Source organism: Aotus nancymaae, unplaced genomic scaffold, assembly GCF_030222135.1.
Source record: "Aotus nancymaae isolate 86718 unplaced genomic scaffold, 86718_ANA_hifiasm-v0.15.2.pri h1tg000083l, whole genome shotgun sequence".
NCBI lineage: Eukaryota > Metazoa > Chordata > Mammalia > Primates > Aotidae > Aotus > Aotus nancymaae.
The window spans coordinates 7908869-7930706 of record NW_026988498.1 but is presented as its reverse complement, the minus strand read 5'-3'; the positions used below and the strand labels follow the sequence as shown (position 1 = coordinate 7930706).

At 38.4% G+C, this 21838-nt stretch overlaps 2 protein-coding genes across 3 annotated transcripts in view; one reads left to right on the top strand and one right to left on the bottom strand.

The window, feature by feature from the left end:
• The window catches only part of UPF2 (UPF2 regulator of nonsense mediated mRNA decay), a 125296-nt gene that overhangs the window by 30231 nt on the left and 73227 nt on the right, over nt 1-21838 (top strand). For both annotated transcript variants that reach the window (XM_064369041.1, XM_064369042.1), the window contains exons 5-8: nt 4803-5000; nt 7806-7955; nt 9468-9571; nt 12038-12123. In XM_064369041.1, the coding sequence (XP_064225111.1) occupies nt 4803-5000; nt 7806-7955; nt 9468-9571; nt 12038-12123 (538 nt within the window). The remainder of the gene's footprint in view (nt 1-4802; nt 5001-7805; nt 7956-9467; nt 9572-12037; nt 12124-21838) is intronic.
• On the bottom strand, nt 10137-10970 carry LOC105710833 (small ribosomal subunit protein eS1-like). The gene has a single exon (XM_064369015.1). It carries the CDS (start codon nt 10960-10962, stop codon nt 10168-10170), a length of 795 nt encoding a protein of 264 aa, XP_064225085.1. The 5' UTR covers nt 10963-10970; the 3' UTR covers nt 10137-10167.

Below are 21838 nucleotides of genomic sequence, written 5' to 3'. Positions count from 1 at the left end.
TGCCCATCAATGATAGACTAGATAGAGAAAATGTAGTACATATATACCGTGGAATACTATGCAGCCATAAAAAAAGAATCAGTTCATGTCCTTTGCAGGGAAATGGATGAAGGTAGAAGCCATCATCCTCAGCAAACTAACACAGGAAAAAAAACAAACAGCGCATGTTCTCACTTGTAACTGGGAATTGAGCAATGAGAACACATGGATACAGGGAGGGGAACAACACACACTGGGGCCTGTTGTGGGGTGGGGGGTAAGGAGAGGGAGAGCATTAGGACAAATACCTAATGCATGTGGGGCTTAAAACCTAGATAAAGTGTTGGTAAGTACAGCAAACCACCACTATTACCTATGTAACAAACCTGTCCATTCTGCACATGCATCTTGGAACTTAAAGTAAAATAATAAAAAGAAATGTACACACCACTGAATATATGAGAATGACTGTTTCTTTACACTCTTACCATGTTGCAATTTTTAATTTTTAAGTTTGAAGTTTTAGCATCTTTACGTTTATTGGCTGTTTTATAAATGTATTATTTTCCCTGTGAGATTCCTATTTGAACCTTTTATACTCCCCACCCCCTGCCCTTTATCCTGTAGTATCTGTAAAAAAAAAAAAAAATTGATTTATAAAAGCACTTTGGGAGGCCGAGGTAGGTGGATCACTTGAGGTCAGAAGTTCTAGACCAGCCTGACCAACATGGTGAAACCCCATCTCTACTAAAATTACAAAAATTAACTGGGCGTTGTGGAGTGTGCCTATAATCCCTGCTACTGGGGAGGCTGAAGTGAGAGAAATTGCTTGAACCCAGGGGGCGGAGGTTGCAGTGAGCTGAGATTGCACTCCCCCCAGGTGACAGAGCAAGATTCTATCTATTAAAAAAAGCACTTTGTATATTAAGGAAATTATACTTCTTATATGCATTGCAAATATTCCTCCTCTCTTTTTCTCTTGTCCAGTGCCTCTGATTTTTCTATTTTTATTGCTTTTGACTTGGTAGTGTTTTTGCCTCTCAGAAATTGAATTTCTTTTTTATGATTTACGTTATTTTTTAGATACACAAAATATTTATCCATATTATAGATTAAAAAGTGAAAGTTGGCCAGGTGCAGTGGCTCATGCCTGTAATCCCAGCACTTTGGGAGGCCGTGGTGGGCGGATCACGAGGTCAGGAGATCGAGACCATCCTGGCCAACATGGTGAAACCCCTTCTCTACTAAAATGCAAAAAATTAGCCGGCGTGGTGGTGTGTGCCTGTAATCCCAGCTACTTGGTAGGCTGAGGCAGGGGAATGGCTTGAATCGGGGAGGTGGAGATTGCAATGAGCTGAGATAATACCACTGCATTCCAGACTGGTGATAGAGTGAGACTGTCTCAAAAAAAATAAAAAAGTGAAAATTTACTGTCAGATGCATTACATTCTCCAAGGTAGCCACTCTTAACAGCTTGATAGGAATCTGTCCAGACTTTATTTTTTTCCAAAAAATATATATAATCAGATATCTAGAGCTTCATTAACTCAGGTAAGATATTATTTTGCATTTCCTTTTTTGTTTCAATATTGTATTTTTGAGCACTTTCTAAGTCAGTTCATGTAGATACATCTCATTCATTTTAACACCTGAGTAGTCTTAGTGTTAGTCTTAGTCTTAGTCTTTTCGGGCTGCTTTAACAAAATACCCTAGACTGGGCAATTTATTTTATTTTATTTTTTTTTTAGAGATGGGGTTTCACCATGTTGGCCAGGCTGGTCTTGAACTCCTGACCTCAGGTGATCTGCCTACCTTGGCCTCCCAAAGTGCTGGGATTACAGGCGTGAGCCACCACGCCTAGCCGACTGGGCAATTTATGAACAACAGAAACTTATTGCTCACAGTCTGGAGTCTGGGAAGTCTAAGATCAAGGTGCCAGCCAAGTTGGTATCTGGTGAGGACACTCTGCTTCATAGATGGGTGGGTGAGTGGGGCTGAAAGTTCTAATCCTGTAATCACTTGGTCTTTCTGGTGACTGGCTTCATCCTGAGACTATCTAGAGCCTCTACCCTTAGTCACCTCGGTAGCATCAGCTGATGTGTGATCAAAAAGGGGTTTGTTATGAATAACAAAAAACATTCCTTTCACTCAGGAAATTCCAAGGGTTTTAGGAGGTCTGCCAGGCACCAAGAACCAACACCAAAATATTTCTTATTATACCATGCTTTATATATGATAGTTGTATTCTTTAAAGTAAATATTGTCAATATTGTCTTCTAGTTTTTTGCTTTTGCTTATACTTTTCATTAAACAGTAGTTGTACACATGTCAGTGTTTTTCTTTTTTGTGTATGGCTTTAGTGTCCTAGTAAGTCTGTTTAAATATATCTTCTGTAAGGAAAGTAAAGAGTTTCAAGGAGCCAGTGTTGTTTTGTTTTTGATGCTCTTATTTTCCTAAATGATATTTAATGAATAACTTTTCTTAGGGTTAATTTTAATCTACATAATTATTCTGTTTATAATTCTCGTTTGGATAGAAGTATGTGAGAATAGATAAGTTCATGAATGGGCTCATAATTATGAAGTAGGAAATTAATTCCTTTCAGTGTTCTGAGTTTGTGATCTATAGTTGTAAATACTGCATGTATGTACATATGTGCATAGTTTCCACTCTCTCATAAGAAATCTATACATTTCATCTTTCTTCCCTTCTTTTCCAGTTATTTATCAGTTGACTGACATTTATGACGTACAAGAAAATAAAGGCTGAGGGTGGTTACGCATGCCTGTAATACCAGCACTTTGAGAGGCTGAGGCCGGTGGGTCCCTTGAACTTAAGAGTTTGAGACCGGCCTGGGCAACAAGATGAAACCCCATCTCTACTAAAAATAGAAAAAATTAGCTGGGTTTGGTGATGTGTGCCTGTAGTTTCAGCTACTCAAGAGGCTGAGGCAGGAGGATTGTGTGAGCCCAGGATTTCGAGGCTACAGTAAGCCGTGATCATGTCACTGCACTCCAGCCTGGGCAACAGAGTGAAACTCTGTCTCAATTTAAAAAATAAATAAATAAAGGCCAGGCATGGTGGCTCATGCCTGTAATCCTAGCACTTTGGGAGGCCAAGGCGGGTGGATTACCTGAGGTCAGGAGTTTGAGATCAGCCTGGCCAACATGGCAAAACCCCGTCTCTACTAAAAATACAAAAATTTAGCCCAGTGTGATGGCGGGCACCTGTATTCCCAGCTACTTGGGAGGCTGAGGCAGGAGAATTGTTTGAACTTGGGAGGCGGAGGTTGCAGTGAGCTGAGATTGTGACATTGCACTCCAGCCCTGGTGACAGAGCAAGACTCTGTCTCAAAAGAAAAAAAGAAAATTTCAGGAGCGTCTGAATTTATTATAGCAAGGGGGAAGTTAAGCCTTGGAGACAGAATTATATAACCTGTATATTCTTTTCCCAAAAAAGACCACCTCTACTAATCAGATAGTTATCACTGTGCATTAAGCCTTATGTGGAAAGATGTTGAAATTAAACTTTGTCTATATAAACAATCTCAAACTTCTACACTTTGGAACACTGACTTCTGTTCTTTGGAATCTGTGCTTCCTGGGAGGCTGTCCTCAAACTTTGCAATTGAATAAACTCTCTTTAAAACTAGATTCTGACCCTTTTGATTATTGTAGGTTGACAGAATACCATGTAGGTTGGCAGTATACCATGTGCCAGGGATTATGCCAAAGGAGGGATGCTTCTTAATTAAAGGTTTATGGTCTGTTTTTGGAGATATAAATGGTATATAAGTGTGATGTAAATAGTATATCGGATTTTGAGTTACCAAAAAAAATGCTTCTTAGGGGAGGTCGGACTTTAAACTGGATGTCAGGAGTGGCCAGGCTTATTATATATTTTATTTTTTGATTTTAAGTGTCACGAAAGTAGACCTAATTTGTCAAATGGCTACTTAATCTCATATTAATTGCTTAAAACAAATTTAAGAGAAAAAAATCTTTATGCTGTTTTCTAGTCTGTTTTATTATAGAGCTTTTTTTTTTTTTGAGACGGAGTATCGCTCTTGTTACCCAGGCTGGAGTGCAATGGCGCGATCTCGGCTCACCGCAACCTCCGCCTCCTGGGTTCAAGCAATTCTCCTGCCTCAGCCTTCCGAGTAGCTCGGACTACAGGCATGCGCCACCATGCCCAGCTAATTTTTGTATTTTTTAGTAGAGACGGGGTTTCACCGTGTTGACCAGGATGGTCTCGATCTCTTGACCTCGTGATCTACCTGCCTCGGCCTCCCAAAGTGTTGGGATTATAGGCGTGAGCCACCGCGCCCGGCCCTATTATAGAACTTTACTTAAAAAACAATTTTTTTTTTTTTTTGAGATGGAGTCTCTCTCTGTTGCCCAGGCTGAAGTGCAGTGGCGTGATCTTGGCTCATTGCAACCTCCACCTCCCGGGTTTAAGCAATTCTCTGCCTCAGCCTCCTGAATAAATGGGTTTATAGGTGCATGCTACCAAGCTTGGCTAATTTTTTTGTATTTTAGTAGAGATTTCACTCTCTTGGCCAGGCTGGTCTTATACTCCTGACGTCATGATCCATCTGTCTCGGCCTCCCAAAGTGCTGGGATCTCAGATGTGAGCCACCTCGCCTGACCCGTGATTTTTGACTTGGTGTTCAAAATGGTCACCTGTGCTTTTTGATTGAAGAAGTTCCTGTCAGTTGAAACATTCAAGATTCAATAGCTATAAAACTGAAAACGAAAATAACTCATGTTTAGCATGCTATAACCCCAAGTGATGTTAATTACTTGTGACTTATTTTATTGTAGAACATGGGCCTGGAATTGATATATTCACACCTGGTAAACCTGGAGAATATGACTTGGAAGGTGGTATATGGGAAGATGAAGATGCTCGGAATTTTTATGAGAACCTCATTGATTTGAAGGCTTTTGTCCCAGCCATCTTGTTTAAAGACAATGAAAAAAGTTGTCAGAATAAAGAGTCCAACAAAGATGATACCAAAGGTAAATTCTAGAGAAAAAATATTTACATTAAATGCTACAAGAATTAGCTTCAAAATAGTATTAAAAAAAAAAAGTTGTAGTTACTAGTTTTGTAATATGAATGTTGAGTCATTAGATTAAATGAGTGACAGCATTATATGGAATGGAGCATTAAAGGATGACAACTGACATACTTTTAACATGCTGATACATTTAAGTTAATGTGAATTAATTTGAAGTGTTTGTTTATAATGTCTTGTAGTGAATTCCTGTGAGGTCTTGGTCAGACAGGTGCATTTCCTGTGTTTTGGTATTCTTATTTTCCTAAATGACATTTAGTGAATAATCTGATGTTTCTTAGGGTTAATTTTAATCTGTGTAGTTATTCTATTTATAATTCTCATTTGGAGAGAAGTATGTGAGAATAGATAAGGTATTTCCCCCAGGTAGATTGTTAGGGCAGGTATTACCTCTGTGGTGCTCGTTACCTGTACTGCCCTTTCTAGCCGAGATAGAACCAACTCTTACGAAGAAGAGTTACTTTAGAGAAGTCAGAGCTTTTAGGTCGTTAATAGAGTGGAGTTTCTGAATGCCAGTTATATCATGTTTCTCAGGTTTGTCTTGTATTTGCTGATGCTATTCTAATCTAACTCCCATTTTCTCTTACCTGGGTTACTGTAATACCTCCTACCTGGTTGTCCTGTCTTTGCTCTTGTTTCCTTGTCTGCATTCTTTTTTTTTTTTTTTTTGAGATGGAGTTTTGCTTTTGTTGCCCAGGCTGAAAAGCAATGGTGTGATCTCAGTTCACTACAGCCTCTACCTCCCACATTTAAGCGATTCTCCTGCCTCACCCTCCCAAGTAGCTGGAATTACAGGAGTGCGCTACCACGCCTGGCTAATTTTGCATTTTTAGTAGAGACGAGGTTGGTCAGGCTGGTCTTCAACTCCTGACTTCAAGAGATCCACCCACCTCGGCCTCCCATAGTGCTGGGATTGCAGGGGTGATCCCCCACACCTGGCCTATGCTTTCTTACATAAATTTTACTCTCCTAACTACCTAATGTCCTTTAATAACTTTGCATGTACTTGGAATATCATTTAAAATTGTTAACATCATCTCTCGGGCCCTGCATGGTTTCTTTCAAGTTTACCATTCCAACTCTCTTACTTTTAATTTACCTTTCTTCTCAGTCTCTGAAATAGGCCCATCTTCTTGCCTTCTTGCATTGTTCTGTTTTCTGCTTGGAAACCTCTCCTACCATACCCTATTTGACTACTTTATGCATATTAGTTTAATTTCCTCAGATAAATTATATGTTTTTTGAGAGCAAGCGTTGCATTTCAAGCTTTTTTTCAGAATGTTCGACAGCTTAGCATCATTCTGAACATGTAGTAGCTGATCAGTAGATGTTTTAGTAGCCAGACATCAGGGGACATTGGAGAGTGAATGCAGACTCCATGTGGGCAGGAGTTTTTCTCTGCTGTACTCAACAGGTGTATTCATGGTGCTTAGGACAATACCTAGCACATAGTAGGAATTCAATAAAAGTAGAATTAAAAAAATGAATGAATGAGAAGGTAGTAGTGGTTTTTCATCTAGAGGTAGCAAAACCAATTTTTGCTAGTTAAGAGTTTTCATCCTCCAAAATAAGATATGGCATCAAGCATCAGTAAGACATTTCTGCATTCAATGCAGAAATTAGGAGATTAGAGACTACAAGAGATGAAGCTGAGAAATAGCATACTTTCAGTTTAAGTATACATTCTTGAACTCAGGTTTTATTGGTTTTTGTTTTTTATTTACAAAATATTTTCAAACACGAAAGAAGACTGGTATAGTGAACTCGCATTTACCTATCACTCAACTTCATTTATTAACATTTTGTCAGTCTTAATTCAACTAAGGTTTGCTTTCTTTTTCTTTTTTTATTCTACCTGTTTTGCCGTTTACCAATTCCTGGCCATTTTCCTTTGTTGTGTTTCATTTTTTTGGTTTTCTCTAACCCTTCACTGTGAAATGATAAGGATATTTTTCAAATTGATCTTTCTACATCTACCCTTTTCTGACTCTTAATTGATTTTATATATTGCTGCTATGTTAATTTTCACCTCAGATCACTTTTAAATGTTATCTCTTGCATAAAGGGGAGACTCTCAACTCCTTATCTGGGAGTTTGAGAACCTTCTTAATTCAAGTCCACTTTAATCAGCTTTATAGCCCCTCAGCTTTAGCATAGATAGATCCTCACCCCATGTAAATCCTCATCCATGCATAGATCTCTCCATCCAGTCATCCATCCATCTCTTCAGTGAACAAATGGTATATATAATCAAAGAAGGTATAGCCTTTGTTCTCAATGAGCACATTTTTTTTTTGAGATGGAGTTTCACTCTTTTTGCTCAGGCTGGAGTGCAGTGGTGCTCTCCCAGCTCACTGCAACCTCCGCCTCCCAGTTCAAGTGATTCTCCTGCCTCAGCCTCCCAAGTAGCTGGGATTACAGGCATGCACCACCATGCCCAGTTAATTTTGGTGTTTTTAGTAGAGATGGGGTTTTACCATCTTGATCAGGCTGGTCTGAAACTCCTGACCTCAGGTGATCCGCCCTCTTTGGCCTCGCAAAGTACAGGGATTACAGAAATGTGCCACCACGCCTAGCCGAGCATAACGTATATTTTATAAAATCTAAATATATTAACTTCATTTGCCAGGTATACATGCAGGTTCTAAAACAAGTGCTGCAGATTTTGTGAGTCTTTATCTACTTTTTTGCAGCAGAATTTTAATATGACTTTGAATTTAGATATACTTGTTTGTTTTTCAAACAGAGGCAAAAGAATCTAAGGATAATAAGGAGGTATCAAGTCCTGATGATTTGGAACTTGAGTTGGAGAATCTAGAAATTAATGATGACACCTTAGAGTTAGAGGGTGGAGATGAAGCTGAAGATCTTACAAAGAAACTTCTTGATGAGCAAGGTAAAGAACTATTTTACCCACTTTCCTTTTTGACTGCTTTTCACATAGAGCTCTTGCCTATGAATATAGATCTTTTCTCCTTAATTCTGTATTTTGTAACTCCTTGTTTTTCTGTTGTTTTCAGTCCATCACTGTTTTTGGAATTTGATTTATAACAGTACACTACATACCCCAGTATTATGTGTCTGTGAACTTTAGTGATCATCTTAATTTAAAAAATATTAGTTCTAAATATCTTAAATTATATTTTTCTTGCTGTCCCTTCTACGATGGAAAAAAGATACTTATACTTTTCTGAGAACTTGCTAGCATTCTCCTGATTGATTTAATTCTATGACATTATCTTTACAAATAAATGTATTTGAAAGTTATTCTGAAATGATTAATGGGTGGGAATACAATTAGCTTGCCAGTTCATCTGTTAATTTTATCTGTCTTTATAATTGAATTGTATTTTGTATTTAGTAATACAAATATTACATTTATTCCCTAAATACTTTCTATCGAGTTATGAGTTGATTAGCTAGGATTCTCTTATTTATTTATTTTTTTTGAGACAGGACCTCACTCTTGCCCAGGCTGGAGTATGGTGGCATGATCATAAATCACTGCAGCCTCAAACTCCCAAGCTCAAGTCATCCTTCTGCCTCACCCTTCCAAGTAACTGGGATTATAGACGTGCACCACCACACCCAGCTAATTTTATTTTATTTTATTTTACATTTTTTAAAGACTGGGTCTTGCTGTGTTGCCCAGGCTGGTCTTGGACTCCTGGCCTCAAGTAATCCTCCCACCTCAGCCTCCAAGACCCCTGGCATTATAGGAATGAGCCACCATGCCTGGCCAAGATTCTTTATTAGAAGGACAGCTTCTGTCAATATTGCTTTTTTCTCTGTTGACTTTATCTTATTGCAGATTCTTTCTCTATGTAATCCAGGGAGGACGGGTATGGCTGGAGGCTGCCCTAGGCTTTATACCCACTAGTTACATCAGAGGAAAAAGAATTTTTCTCCCACAGTCTGTATATAAATATCACAGAAGGACTGGCAAGTCTTGTGTTCTGCTCACCCATGTGGCCAAGAGAAACAGTTGTGTGTTGTACTTTGATTGGCAGTAGCCACCCCACTCAGAATCACATGGAATAGGGGAGCTTAGTTCTTCAAAGGCAAGAATTGGGAGTGCTGTTAATTGAAGAATATTGGGGAAGGGAGGCCAGGCAGATACAAATAACATTTACTTATAACACTGCATGCTTTTTCTGACCAAGTTTTTGTGTCTGATGCAAAAAGTTTGACTTCTTATATTGATACCTGAAAGACTGTAGTGACTTGATGTGATGATTCTAGAGTTACCTAAACATTCTAGGATAATATCCTAAGAAATGACTGATATTTTCCTGGGCACAAAAATGGGTCTAGATTATCTATTTTCAAAATAATTCATCATTGGATGTTTTTATTCTGTGTTCTCTGGTTATTTTTTTAACCTATTTACAAACTAATTTTACATTAGAACAAGAAGATGAGGAAGCCAGCACTGGATCTCATCTCAAGCTCATAGTAGATGCTTTCCTGCAGCAGTTACCCAACTGTGTCAACCGAGATCTGATAGACAAGGTATTGATGTCTCTGTGTAACTTTACTCAAGCAGATAGACCTTGTAGGAGTCCTCTGATAAGGAATGTCTGTGGTTTTCTGACTATTTGAGCTCTAACCATTTCTTCAAATGAAGTCTTAGTAAATCAACAGAAGCAGACACAATTGGATCTAATTCGTAGATCCTCTGTTATAGAATTGGCTTTAGCATCCTGTCCTTTTCATACATGGATCCCATGGTTTGTAAAATACTGTTTTAGATCAGAGGTGCTAAATGTATGGTCTCTGGATTCGTAGTAGCTTTTGAGGCACTTCCTGGGGTTCTGTGAAGTCAAAATTCTTTTGAAGATAATACTAAGATTTTTTTTTTCTTTTTTACTGTTTCGACATTTGCAAAAGTGATGGTGGGTAGAGCTGCTGGTATTTTAGCATGATTCAAGGTAGTGGAACCAAATTATACTAGTACTATTATATTTTTCACTGCTATGCATTTGCAATTAAAAAAAATCGGTGCCACTTTCACTTAAGAGTCTCTTTGGTGAGTCCATAAAAATGAGTGATTTATTTTTTTTTTTCCCACAAAGACTTTTTATTTGCCACTATTATAAGTCTGAACTTTAAACAGATTCTTGGACTGGTGGTTCATATCCATCAGCTCGTTCAACTTTAGCACCTGTCTCATCCCCAGTGGCTTTTCCAGAACTACTGCCTTCACCATGAAGCTCCATGAGTTTTCCCAATTCAAACTTGGGCTTCTTCAGCATTTTTACTTTTCTTACGAAGACATCATGGAGAGGATAAATAGATTGGCAAGCCTTTTCTATGTCTTTTCCAATGCTGTCTGGAATCAGTTTATTGACCACTTCTTTCAAGTCATTTGTCTGCACCTCTCGCGTCATGATTTCCATCATCTTCTTCCGGATTTGGTGGACCTGTTGGTGCTGAGCATAAGAGGTCTTCTGTATCTGATTGTTGCGTTTTTTAGTAAAACCAACACAGAACAGACGAAGCAAGTAACCATCGGTAGTCTTGACATCAACATGAGCTTCAATCATTGTCTGCCATTTTTTGACCATGGCACACATTTTGTCACAGGTAAGATCCATGCCATGGAAATTAGTCAGGCAGTTTTTGCCCTGCACATCTTCAGTAATCAGCTTGAATTTCCTAAATGCAACTTCATCATTCTGCAAATCAGCAAGACTAACTTCAAACACTCGACCCTTGAGGCCATCAGATGCAATTTTGGTTCCTTGGGTCCTGGTGACTAGCGTCTTTCCAATATTGCTTATATTGAACATAGCGGGTGCTTTCACATCATACCAATCTTTCTTAGAAAATGGATCAACCACTTTCTTCTTGGCTCCCTTTTTGCCACCTTTTGTAAGGCGCTTGTTCTTGCCAACCGCCATGGTGCTGCTCAGAGAGCCAAAAGGCATTTTTTTTTTTTTTTTTTTTTTGAGATGGAGTCTCACTAAGGCTGGAGTGCAGTGGTGCGATCTTGGCTCACTGCAGCCTCTGCCTCCTGGGTTCAAGCAGTTCTCCTGCCTCAGCCTCCTGAGTAGCTGGGACTACAGGCATGCACCACCACACCTGGCTAATTTTTGTATTTTTAGTAGAGATGAGGTTTCCCTATGTTGGCCAGGCTGGTCTCGAACTCCTGACCTCAGGTGATCCACCTGCCTCAGCCTCCCAGAGTGCTAGGATTACAGGTGAGCCACCGTGCCCAGCCAGGGAGTGATTTTTACTACGTTTCAAGTGGAAGACCACTTGAGCCTGGGAGATCAAGGCTACAGTGAGCCATGATTGCTCCACTGCACCCCAGCCTGGGTGACAGTGTGAGACCTTGTCTCAGAAAAATGTCTGTCCAGGTGGTAATGGTCATCTAGATAAATTCCTCATTTTATGAAATTTTAGACAGGGGATTGAAGACAGTTGAGTTTCTTTTGGAAGAATTCTCCTCTGTCAGTTAAGACATCTTGGAGAGAGAGCACCCTTTCTTGCACTTGGGAAGAGAAACAAAGGATAGTCAGAGACCTTGATTGAGGCCGCTTGTCAGGCTTTCCAATTGTCTTAGTTTAAATAAAGTACTCAGCATGCCAAAGAGCCATATATGGGCTATTGTTTTCTAAACCCTAACATTACCAAATTTTACTGTTGGCACTAAACTTTTTTAGTGAATGTGGGGCACACTTCTTATTCTTTACATCTTCTTGAGTATAATTTGTGCCTGTCTCTTTCTCTTTCCTCAGTCACCTTTACTACTTTTTGGTTATCCTTATTCTCATTAATAATTTTCTTGGCTCTTGGTAACTAGTCTTACTACTTTCGAGTTTTATCAAAAAACTTTTCTGATACTAACAATACTAGCTTCTTAAAACCATTTTGAAATGTTTAAGAACAAATAAAATTATTGTAGTAGGAGGATTTCTGTTTTCAGTAACTAAATAGAGGTTTTTAAAGAAAAAGTTTACTTTTTCCCAATAGGCAGCAATGGATTTTTGCATGAACATGAACACAAAAGCCAACAGGAAGAAGTTGGTACGGGCACTCTTCATAGTTCCTAGACAAAGGTAAGTGTTATAAAAGAGAAGTTTATTAGTGTTTTTATGCTGTAGTGATGGTTGTAAGATCAAACTTCTTATCTCTTTAAAAATCTTGATTGTCTTTTGATTTTATTCACTCTGTAGGTTATTAGCATTATTAGCATATTTCTTAGAACTTGTTTCCCATTAATTTTGTTCATTGCTTGGTAGCTCTAATGGGAATATTTCTTCTGATATCTAATTATTTTAAAAGAGAATGTTTAAGAGTAGCTTAACAAGAAGAATTGCTAGAAGCAGTTGGTTGGCATTTTTGCCTCTGAGGAAAAAGTAATAAATGGAACATAAAATTTTAGGAGAGTTTTTATTTTGTGCAAAGATCAGACTAATGTAATATATTTTGTCCTCGGATTTGTGTTTAAATGAAAAATTTCAAGTTATTTAGGTAATTATGATAGTTTAGAGGTGTGATAGCCTGCCTAGAGACTCATTGGATAGAATTAGAAGTCACAGTAATGATTATGTTGCCAGTAATTCAAGACACATTCAGTGGCATAATGCTTTTAGAGAATTCTGATACATTATATTCACTAAACTAAAACTTCTGCTTGACCTGAACATTTCAGGACCACTCATAGACTGTTGATCTTAGACTCCTGGAGATCTATTTCTGTTTATTCAACAATGAATAATTAAAGAATTTTGTTAACTATTAAGATGATTACATATGACATAGCTAAGACAGATACTTTCCCCAAAAGATAAGGATTCTGAGGGATTTCATTGAAGGTTTCTTCAGCAAAATTTTAATGTGGTCCATTCATTGATGGAGGCCCATGATCTCTTAATAATGATAAGATTTCTCAGTGAAACCAAATCACTACTTGTCTTTTTTCTTTCATATTAGTTTTTTAATCTCCTGTTAGCATTATTAATTCATTTTAGTGGTGCAAGGGAGAAGGAATGTGTTAATGAAGTGAGTAGATAATTAAGAATTATGTACTTGAGGAAGTCATATGGATGAATATTTTTATAACATAAAATTACATACTTCAGGCCAGGCATGGTGGCTCACACCGGTAATCCCAGCACTTTGGGAGGCCAGGGTGGGTGGATCATTTGTGGTGAGGCATTTGAGACCAGCCTGGCCAACATAATGAAACCCTGTCTCTACTAAAAATACAAAAATTAGCAGAGTGTGGTGGTGTGTGCCTGTAATCTCAGCTATTTGGGTGCCAAGGCAGGAGATCATTTGAACCTGGGAAGTGGAGGTTGTATTGATCCAAGATTGCCCTCAGGTGATCCACTCGCCTTGGCATCTCAAAGTGCTGGGTTTACAGGCATGAGCCACTGCACTCCAGCCTGGGCAATGGAGTGAGACTTTGTCTCAAAAAAAAACAAAAAACAAAAAACATATATATGTGTGTGTGTGTGTGTGTGTGTGTACTATATATATGTATATGCATATATACTTCATTTAATAGAATTTAAGGTGCTGACAGTTATGACGTATACTATTATGTACAACTAGAAAATAAAAATATTCTCTATTAATTTTAAGGCTTTGATTTTAAGACACAGTCCTCTTTCATGTATATGAAAATGGGAGGAAGGCTGGGTGCAGTGTCTCATGTCTGTAATCCCAGCACTTCAAGAGGCCAAGGCGGGTGGATCACCTGAGGTCAGGAGTTTGAGACCAGCCTGGCCAACGTGGTGAAACCCTGTCTCTACTAAAAAGACAAAAACTTACCTGGCGTGGTGGCAGGTGCCTATAATCCCAGCTGCTTGGGAGGCTGAGGCAGGAGAATTGCTTGAATCCAGCAGGCAGAGGTTGCAGTGAGCCGAAATCGCACCATTGCACTCCAGCCTGGGCCATAAGAGGGGAAAACAAAGTGGGGGAATGTATACCTGGAATAGAGATGAAAATTCAAATTTTTTTCCTCTTGGTATCTTGGCCTAATTTTTTTCAAGTCAGTCTTTTCTTTACCTTATACAATGAAATGTTTTCTTAATTTTTTTTCCAGTTGGTTATTTGAATGAAGAAAAGTGTAGCAACAATTATCTGCTGATTTTTGTTGCAACATTTATTACATAGAATAAAGCTAGCAAAAATAAAAGGCTTGGTTAACAAAAGAAACCATGCGGTTTAGTAATTTGCTTATAAAACAGCATCTTCTCCCTGAAGACCCATTCCTGCCCCACAGAAAGTCCTCAGAAAGCATGTACTATTATTTAGTCTTATTCCAGTAGTATTCTTTATGATGGAATTTATCTGCTTAGCTCAGGAGATAAAAAAGCTGCAAATCAGTAGCAGTTAGAAATACAAACTTGAGGCTGGGCGCGGTGGCTCACGCCCGTAATCCCAGCATTGGGGAGGCTGAGGCAGGAGGTGGATCACTTGAGGTCAGGAATTTGAGACCAGCCTGATTAACATGATGAAATCTCATCTCTACTAAAAATACAAAAAATCAGCTGGTCGTGGTGGCGCGTGCCCATAATTCCAGCTTCTCATGAGGCTGTGGCAGGAGATTCGCTTGAACCAAAGAGGCAGAGGTTGCAGTGAGCCAAGATCATATTATTGCACTCCAGCCTGGATGACAGAGCGAGATTCCATCTCAAAAAAAAAAAAAAAAATGAGTATGAAGTGACAGTTTATCACAAATATTAAAAAATGATGCAAGTATTCTAGAGCCATGAGAACTAGCTCTCAGTCTTATAAATTTAAGTATATAATTAAGTATATTATCATCAGCCTGATAATCAGGAAAGATTAAGTTATTCTAAAATTTATTCATTCGTTAAATAATTCAATAAGGGTCTGCTGTGTACTTGGTGAAAAAGATCATCTTAGTTCCTGAATTCACACAGCTTGATTTGGAGAGGAAGACAGAGTAGTAAGTACCTTTGTCAAGAAGAAGCACAGTGTTCTTGAAGCATAGTGTCAGGTGGAACTGATTGAGTCTGAGGAGTCAGAGAAGACTGCCTGGAACAAGGGTTGTTTAATCTGAGTCCTGAGAAGAATTTACTAGATACGGGATGGGTGGGGAATGGGAATGTAGGGAGAGCACTGTTGACAGAGGCAACGGTATGTGGAAATAGACAAAGACAGGAAAGGTCATGGCATCAAATTCTTGGTAAAACTTCTTTCTTAAATTCTTTGACATTGTCTATCATGTAAAAGTTGATAAAATTAAGTAACATGATAGGTAAGGCCCTTTCTTAGCCAGCTGGTTTTCAACTTCTTCAGTCTTAATTATAGCCATTCTTCCTCCTGCAGAATCTTGATCTGTAATGATTTCTCTAATAGCATTTGCTCTGTCTACTTCCATGCCTTTGCTTCTGCTTTCTGCTCTATCTAGGATGTCCTTTATTTTCCCACTGGAAATCTTTGACTCACCCTTTAAGTCTTTCACAAGAGCTATCTTCTATGAACAGCCTTCTTTTTTTCCCTTATGTAGATAGAGATGTTCTTTATAGCACTTTCAATGTGTCTCCTTATGAAGAATTAGGCGCATTATATTCCAGTTGTTGATTTGCTTCCTGTTTCTCTGCCAGACTTGAAACTATCAGCCCTTCAGGAATGAAGACTTGATTTTTTTCATTTTGTACATCTCCAACACCAAGTATAGTGTTTGGCTTACAGTCCAAGCTTAAAATATTTGATGAATTAATTTTGGTCATATGCAATTTTAAATAATAAATAATGCAGCCCTATAGCTCAAAGTCCAGAAGTATAAAACATTATATGATGAAAAGTATTCTTCCTATCCTTGCCTTCCCATCTCCTCAATTTCCACTTCTCCCAGTGGGAAATCAGTATCTTGCTTATGTATTCTCCCAAAGATTCTTTTGTGTATACAAGAAAATACAATTATAGATTCTTATTTCCTGTTTTTAACACAATGGGCAGCTTATACATATCTTTTCATCTCAGGACATAAGGATTTCCCTTGTTCGTTATTTTAAAGCTGCAGTGTTTCTTTTTGATGAATGTACTATATTTAACAGTTTCAGACTTTCCAGTCTTGCTGTTACAAACAGTGCCGTATTTGAATTTGTACTTCCTCTTTCTCCTTGTGGTTATCTTCGCTAGTGGTTTACCTATTTAGTTTTTTCCTACCAAAAACCTAGCTTTTAGATTTGTTATTTATTCTGTTTAATGATTTTCTTACTGTTATTTTTGGCTTTGTTCTTTATTAATTCCTTCTTTTGGATTTTTTCTGTTTCTTTTGTTTCTTTTCTGGCACTTCATATATGTGTTGTCTGTTGAGCATGGTTTAAGCCATGTCTCTTGGGTTCTTTTTTAGAGAGTCTCGCTCTGTCACCCAGGCTGGAGTGCGGTGGTGAGATCATGGCTCACTGCAGCCTTAACCTCTGGGCTCAAACAATCCTCTCATGTGAGCCTCCCAAGTAGCTGGGACCACAGGCATGCACCACCATGTCTGGCTAATTTTTACATTAAATTAAAAAAAAATTTTTTTTCGGTAGAGTCAGGGTCTTGTTACTTTGACCAGGCTAGTTGTGAATTCCTGGACTGAACCAGATCCTCCTGCTTTGGCCTCCCAAAGTGCTGGAATTCGAGGCATGAGCCACTGTGCATGGCCATCTGTTAGTTCTGATGTGTTAATTTTAGTTTTATTTCTTTTGTAACCCAAGGAGTGCTAGAGTTTCAGAATTTCCAGGTAGAGGGGCTTTTTTTTGTTTGTTTTGTGGCTTTGTCAATAATTGATATTTTTATTGCATTTTGATTAGATTATACTATTTTTATTTTTTGGAATTTTTGAAGTTTGTCTCTGATTATATAGTCAGTTTTTGTGAACATTCTGTGGGCATTATAAAAAAGCATATTTTTGTTTTTATGGTACAAAATTAAATATATTGATCAAGTTTACATGACTAAATAATGATTCCGATCTATCTTCTTACCTTTTTAGTCCATGTGCCCACACGTCATGGCCTGAGAGGTAGATGAAATACTGTGATTCTGGTGTGTTGTATCTCATCTAATAACGACTACAATTTCAGCTTTCTAAATATTACTGTTGCATTATTTGTTGTACAGATAAAACTTAAGCGTGAATTACATACATCTTTTATCATTATAAGGTGTTCTTCTTGGTCTTATTTAGGGCCTTTTGGCCAGAATTCCAACTCATCTGGTATTAATGATTATATGATTGCTGCTTTTTTTTTTTTTGAGATGGAGTCTCACTCTGTCACCCAGGCTGGAGTGCAGAGGTGCAGTCTCTGCCTCCATCTCCTGATCCTGGGTTCAAGCGATTCTCCTGCCTCAGCCTCCCGAGCAACTGGGATTACACGAGTACACCATCACACACAGCTAATTTTCTGTATTTTTAGTAGAAACATGTTTTTTTACCATGTTGACCAGGCTGGTCTTGAACTCCTGACCGCAAGTGATTCACTCGCCTTGGCCTCCCAGAATGCTGGAATTACAACTGTGAGCCACCGCACCCGACTGCTGCTTTCTTTTTATTTGCATTTTGCTTGGTATACCTGTGCCCTTTATTTTATATTTTGTCTTTCAGAATCATTTTATTTTAGTTGAGTCTCTTTTATATACAATTGAATTGACTTTTACTCTCAGACCTATTCTGAAAATATGTTTCTTTTAATGAAAGTAAGGCTGCTTATGATTGGCTTATGTTCTGCAATGTTTTCCCTTTTGTTTTAATTCCTAAAAGTCTTTCATTATGTGGTCTTCTATATTTTTTGATTTAGTGTGCATGCATGAGTGTGTTTTCTGATTTTAGGAAGATTTGTATTTTTATTTTAGGACTTTATTTTATTTTTTTCTTTTTTCTTTTTTTTTTTTTTTTTTAAGATGGGGTTTCACCCTGATGGCCAGGCTGGTCTTGAACTTCTGACCTCAGGTGATCCACCCACCTCAGCCTCCCAAAGTGCTAGGATTACAGGCATGAGCCACTGTGCCTGGCCAGGACTTTATTATTGTAAGTTTGCTTAGCGATTATTTATTTAGACAGTCTCTGTTGCTTTCTGCCATGAGCAGTGGTAAGATTAGTTTGTGGTCTCTTCTTACTTTCTTTAGTCACTTATCTGATATTAATTTTTCTCCCTTAGTGTTTTCCTTTTTACTCTTAAATGTGCTTATTCTTGTATTTGAGTGATATTTAACTTTCAGCATTACAAGTAGGCAAGCAGCACACTTGACTTTGTCTGCTTTTCCATCCCCCCCACTTAATTTTTATGTTGGTAACATATCCTGATAAGGAATAAAACATTTATATTAAAATTTCTCACTGTAATGCGCTTATTTGCTGAGGTTCATTTTATTTTTTTCTTTTCTTTTCTTTTCTTTTTTTTTGAGACTGAGTTTCTGCTCTATTGGCCCAGACTAGAGTGCTGTGGCACGATCTCGGCTCACTGCAACCTCCACCTCCTGAGTTCAAGCAATTCTCCTGCCTCAGCCTCCCGAGTAGCTGGAATTATAGGCGCGTAGCACCACACCTGGCTAATTTTTGTATTTTTAGTAGAAATGGGGTTTCATAATGTTGGCCAGGCTGGTCTCAAATTCCTGACTTCAGGTTATCTGCCCACCTCAGCCTCCCAAAGTGCTGGGATTACAGGTGTGAGCCACTGTGCCTGGCCTGAAGTTCATTTTCTAATAGTTTTCTCAAAAAGCATTCTTGAGGAAAAACTATGCCTTGAATTCCTCTATGTTCAGAATGATGGAGTTGGGGCTATTTTACTTGAATGGCAGCTTGATTGGTTATAATATAGGATCCACAGCTCATAGTTTTTAACCCTAAATATCTTGTAGGTGTCGCTCAAAAGTCATTTGGCATTTGGCATTACCGTGGTGAAATCTGAGGCCAGCCTGCCTTTTTTTTTTTTTCCCCTCCCTTAAAATTGACTTGGTCATTTAAATGGCTGCCCAAGTAATTATTTCTCTAATCAAGTAAATGCAATAACTTTCCTAGGATAAATATGTGTTGGTGTTGATCATTCTGGGTCATTTTTCATGCCCTTTCAAGAAATTTTCATATTGAAAAGTTCAGGGAATTTTTTGGATTTATTTTCCTCAAATATATTTAAATGCTAGTTCTGTTCTCTTGTTTCGGTTTTCTTTTTTAAGTACTCCAATGATGCATATGTTGACTATGCTTTGCTTATTTTCTGGCTATTTTCTTTTTACCAGTCACTTTTTTCAGTGTCGTCTTTTTCTTACTCAGCATTCTCTAAAGTCTTTTCCCTCTACTATACTATCATTTCTTCTTTCAGTTCATCCAGTTTTTAAAAAATTCATGGAAAACTGGCCAGAATTTTCATATATTTCACAATAGTATGTTTCTGGTGAATTTTGTTTGGTAGGTTTTGAGGCATTTGTCCTTTTCTTTCTTATTTTTTATTTTTATTTATTATTATTTATTTTTTATAGAGATGGGGTTTCACCATGTTGGCCAAGTTGGTCTCGAACTCCTGACCTCAAACGATCCACCTGCCTTGGCCTCCCAAAGTGCTGGAATTACGGGCGTAAGCCACCGTACCCGGCCTTCTTTCTTATTTTTTTAATTAAAGAAAAATGGACAGTACCTTTTGCATTGGTGCTATACTTACACTCTTTTTATTACATATCGTGAGTTAGATTTGCCCAGCTCTGTTACTAACAAGTTTCACTTTGAAGGGCATATTTTTGCTGTCATTTCTGATGTTGGTTGCCTTGGGGGCCATTTTCCTGTTCTACATTGGCATTGCATTTCCTCATGGAGCTTTTGCTCAGTCTTTCCCCTTCCTTTTGAGACGCAAAGCTTTTGTTGTATGTCAGGAATATAGGTTTATCACTGAAAAATAGAATTGGAGGATAAGTGATCAAACTACAGAAAAACAGTATGTGTCGATCATTGAAAGAAGCGTGTTGGTTGCATTTTTGATCTTCCCTGTGTGGGCCAGCTTTCCCTTTTCTTTTCACTATGAATCCTGCTGTTACTTACCTTGAAGCAAATTTGGACAGATTTGGTGGCTTCAATCAGACTTTTTTTTCAAAGTTCATGTTTTCTTTACATTACTATCATTCTAGCTTCCTTTAAATGAAAAACGGTTTTCACCTTTATTGGTGTGGGTCATTACTTTTCCTGAGAAAATAAGCCAGGATAGGCTAGGGATGTTGAAGGAAGCACAAACCTCTGAAATCTTAGGTTCTCCAAGTCCTCTGGGTTTGGTGGGCTCCCTAGAGGACTCTTTCAGGAGGTGACTTGAGGACCCAGACTACTTCATCTACACCACTACCATGGTTTCTAGGTTGCCGCGACATGTGAGGCAAGTGTGTGAACTCAGCTTAGTCCTGGATACTTTGGACAAGAAGTGCCATGTTGTTTTTATTCTTAGCCTATTGTTTAGGACAACAAGAACATTTAGAAAGTGTAGGGAAGCATGTGAAGCATTGGGTACCATGGTGGCTTCAGTCAGTAGACATTTATTAATACTTCTCCAATAAGTTATCTTGTTGAAAACAATAAAAGAAATACTCCATATACACCATGGAATACTATGCAGCCATAAAAAATGATGAGTTCACGTCCCTTGTAGGGACATGGATGAACCTTGAAACCATCATTCTCAGCAAACTGACACAAGAACAGAAAATCAAACACTGCATGTTCTCACTCATAGGCGGGTGTTGAACAGTGAGAACACATGGACATAGGGGAGTATCACACACTGGGGTCTGTGTGGGGGAAATAGGGGAGGGACAGCAGGGGATGGGGAGTTGGGGAGGGATAACATGGGGAGAAATGCCAGATATAGGTGATGAGGAGGAAGGCAGCAAACCACACTGCCATGTATGTACCTATGCAACAATCTTACCTGTTCTTCACATGTACTCCAAAACCTAAAATGCAATAAGAAAAAGAAATGCTCGTGATTTGGCTGGTAGAGGACAGTCTTTTGAAGGATGTAGTTTATATGTAGCTTTGACTGTTACTCTTTACATTTCTATTTATTTATTTATTTTTTAAGAGACAGGGTCTTGCTATGTTGCCCAGGCTACTCTTGAACTCCTGGCCTCAAGCGATCCTCCTGCCTCTGTCTCCTGAGTAGCTAGGATTACAGGCATGTGCCACAATGCGTCGCATAAATGCGAGTTTTTATGTTTTATATAGATTTTAATCAATTGAATTGTATCAAAATCTATAATTTGTACAAGTAGGTTTCTAATTTTTAAACATTCTCGTGTTAATAGTATTCTCTGTAGTCTTTTCAGCGTTTAAATAAAACTGTCTCAGTCTTTCTAAACTTCATTACTGTGGGATTTGGAAAGCCAAGGCTTCTGTTTACAGATCCGTAAAATGATGTAATAGGGAGGGACTCGGACCAGGTTGATGTTTCCTGGTTGGCTGTAGATTTTTACTGATCAGAAACGCCTTTCATTTTGCAGGTCTTCTCTTGTCCTTCACTTCCAGGTGTATTTTTACCCTACCTGCAGGATTTGGCTTATCCCTGAGAGGGATGCTTTGATCCCTAGGGAGGCCGGAGTAGAAAGATAGTAATCAAGTGCCAGTCAGTTTTCTGTCATCTTATTTCTCCTTCTTCCAGACACCGTATATTCACACAGCTCTTTCTCCTTTGAGTGAAAGTGATGACTGATAGTCCTCAAGCGGGGTTATAGGGGAGTAAAGAGAGTTGAGTGTAGAGTGCAGGCTGGGATATTCTCCTGGATAGGCAGTGAAGTGGTATTAGAGGTAGCAAGTTCCTCCGAGTCTTTGGC

Coding starts and splice junctions, on each gene's coding strand:
- LOC105710833 (XM_064369015.1), bottom strand. CDS start 10,962: ATGGCGGTTGGCAAGAACAAGCGCCTTACAAAAGGTGGCAAAAAGGGA.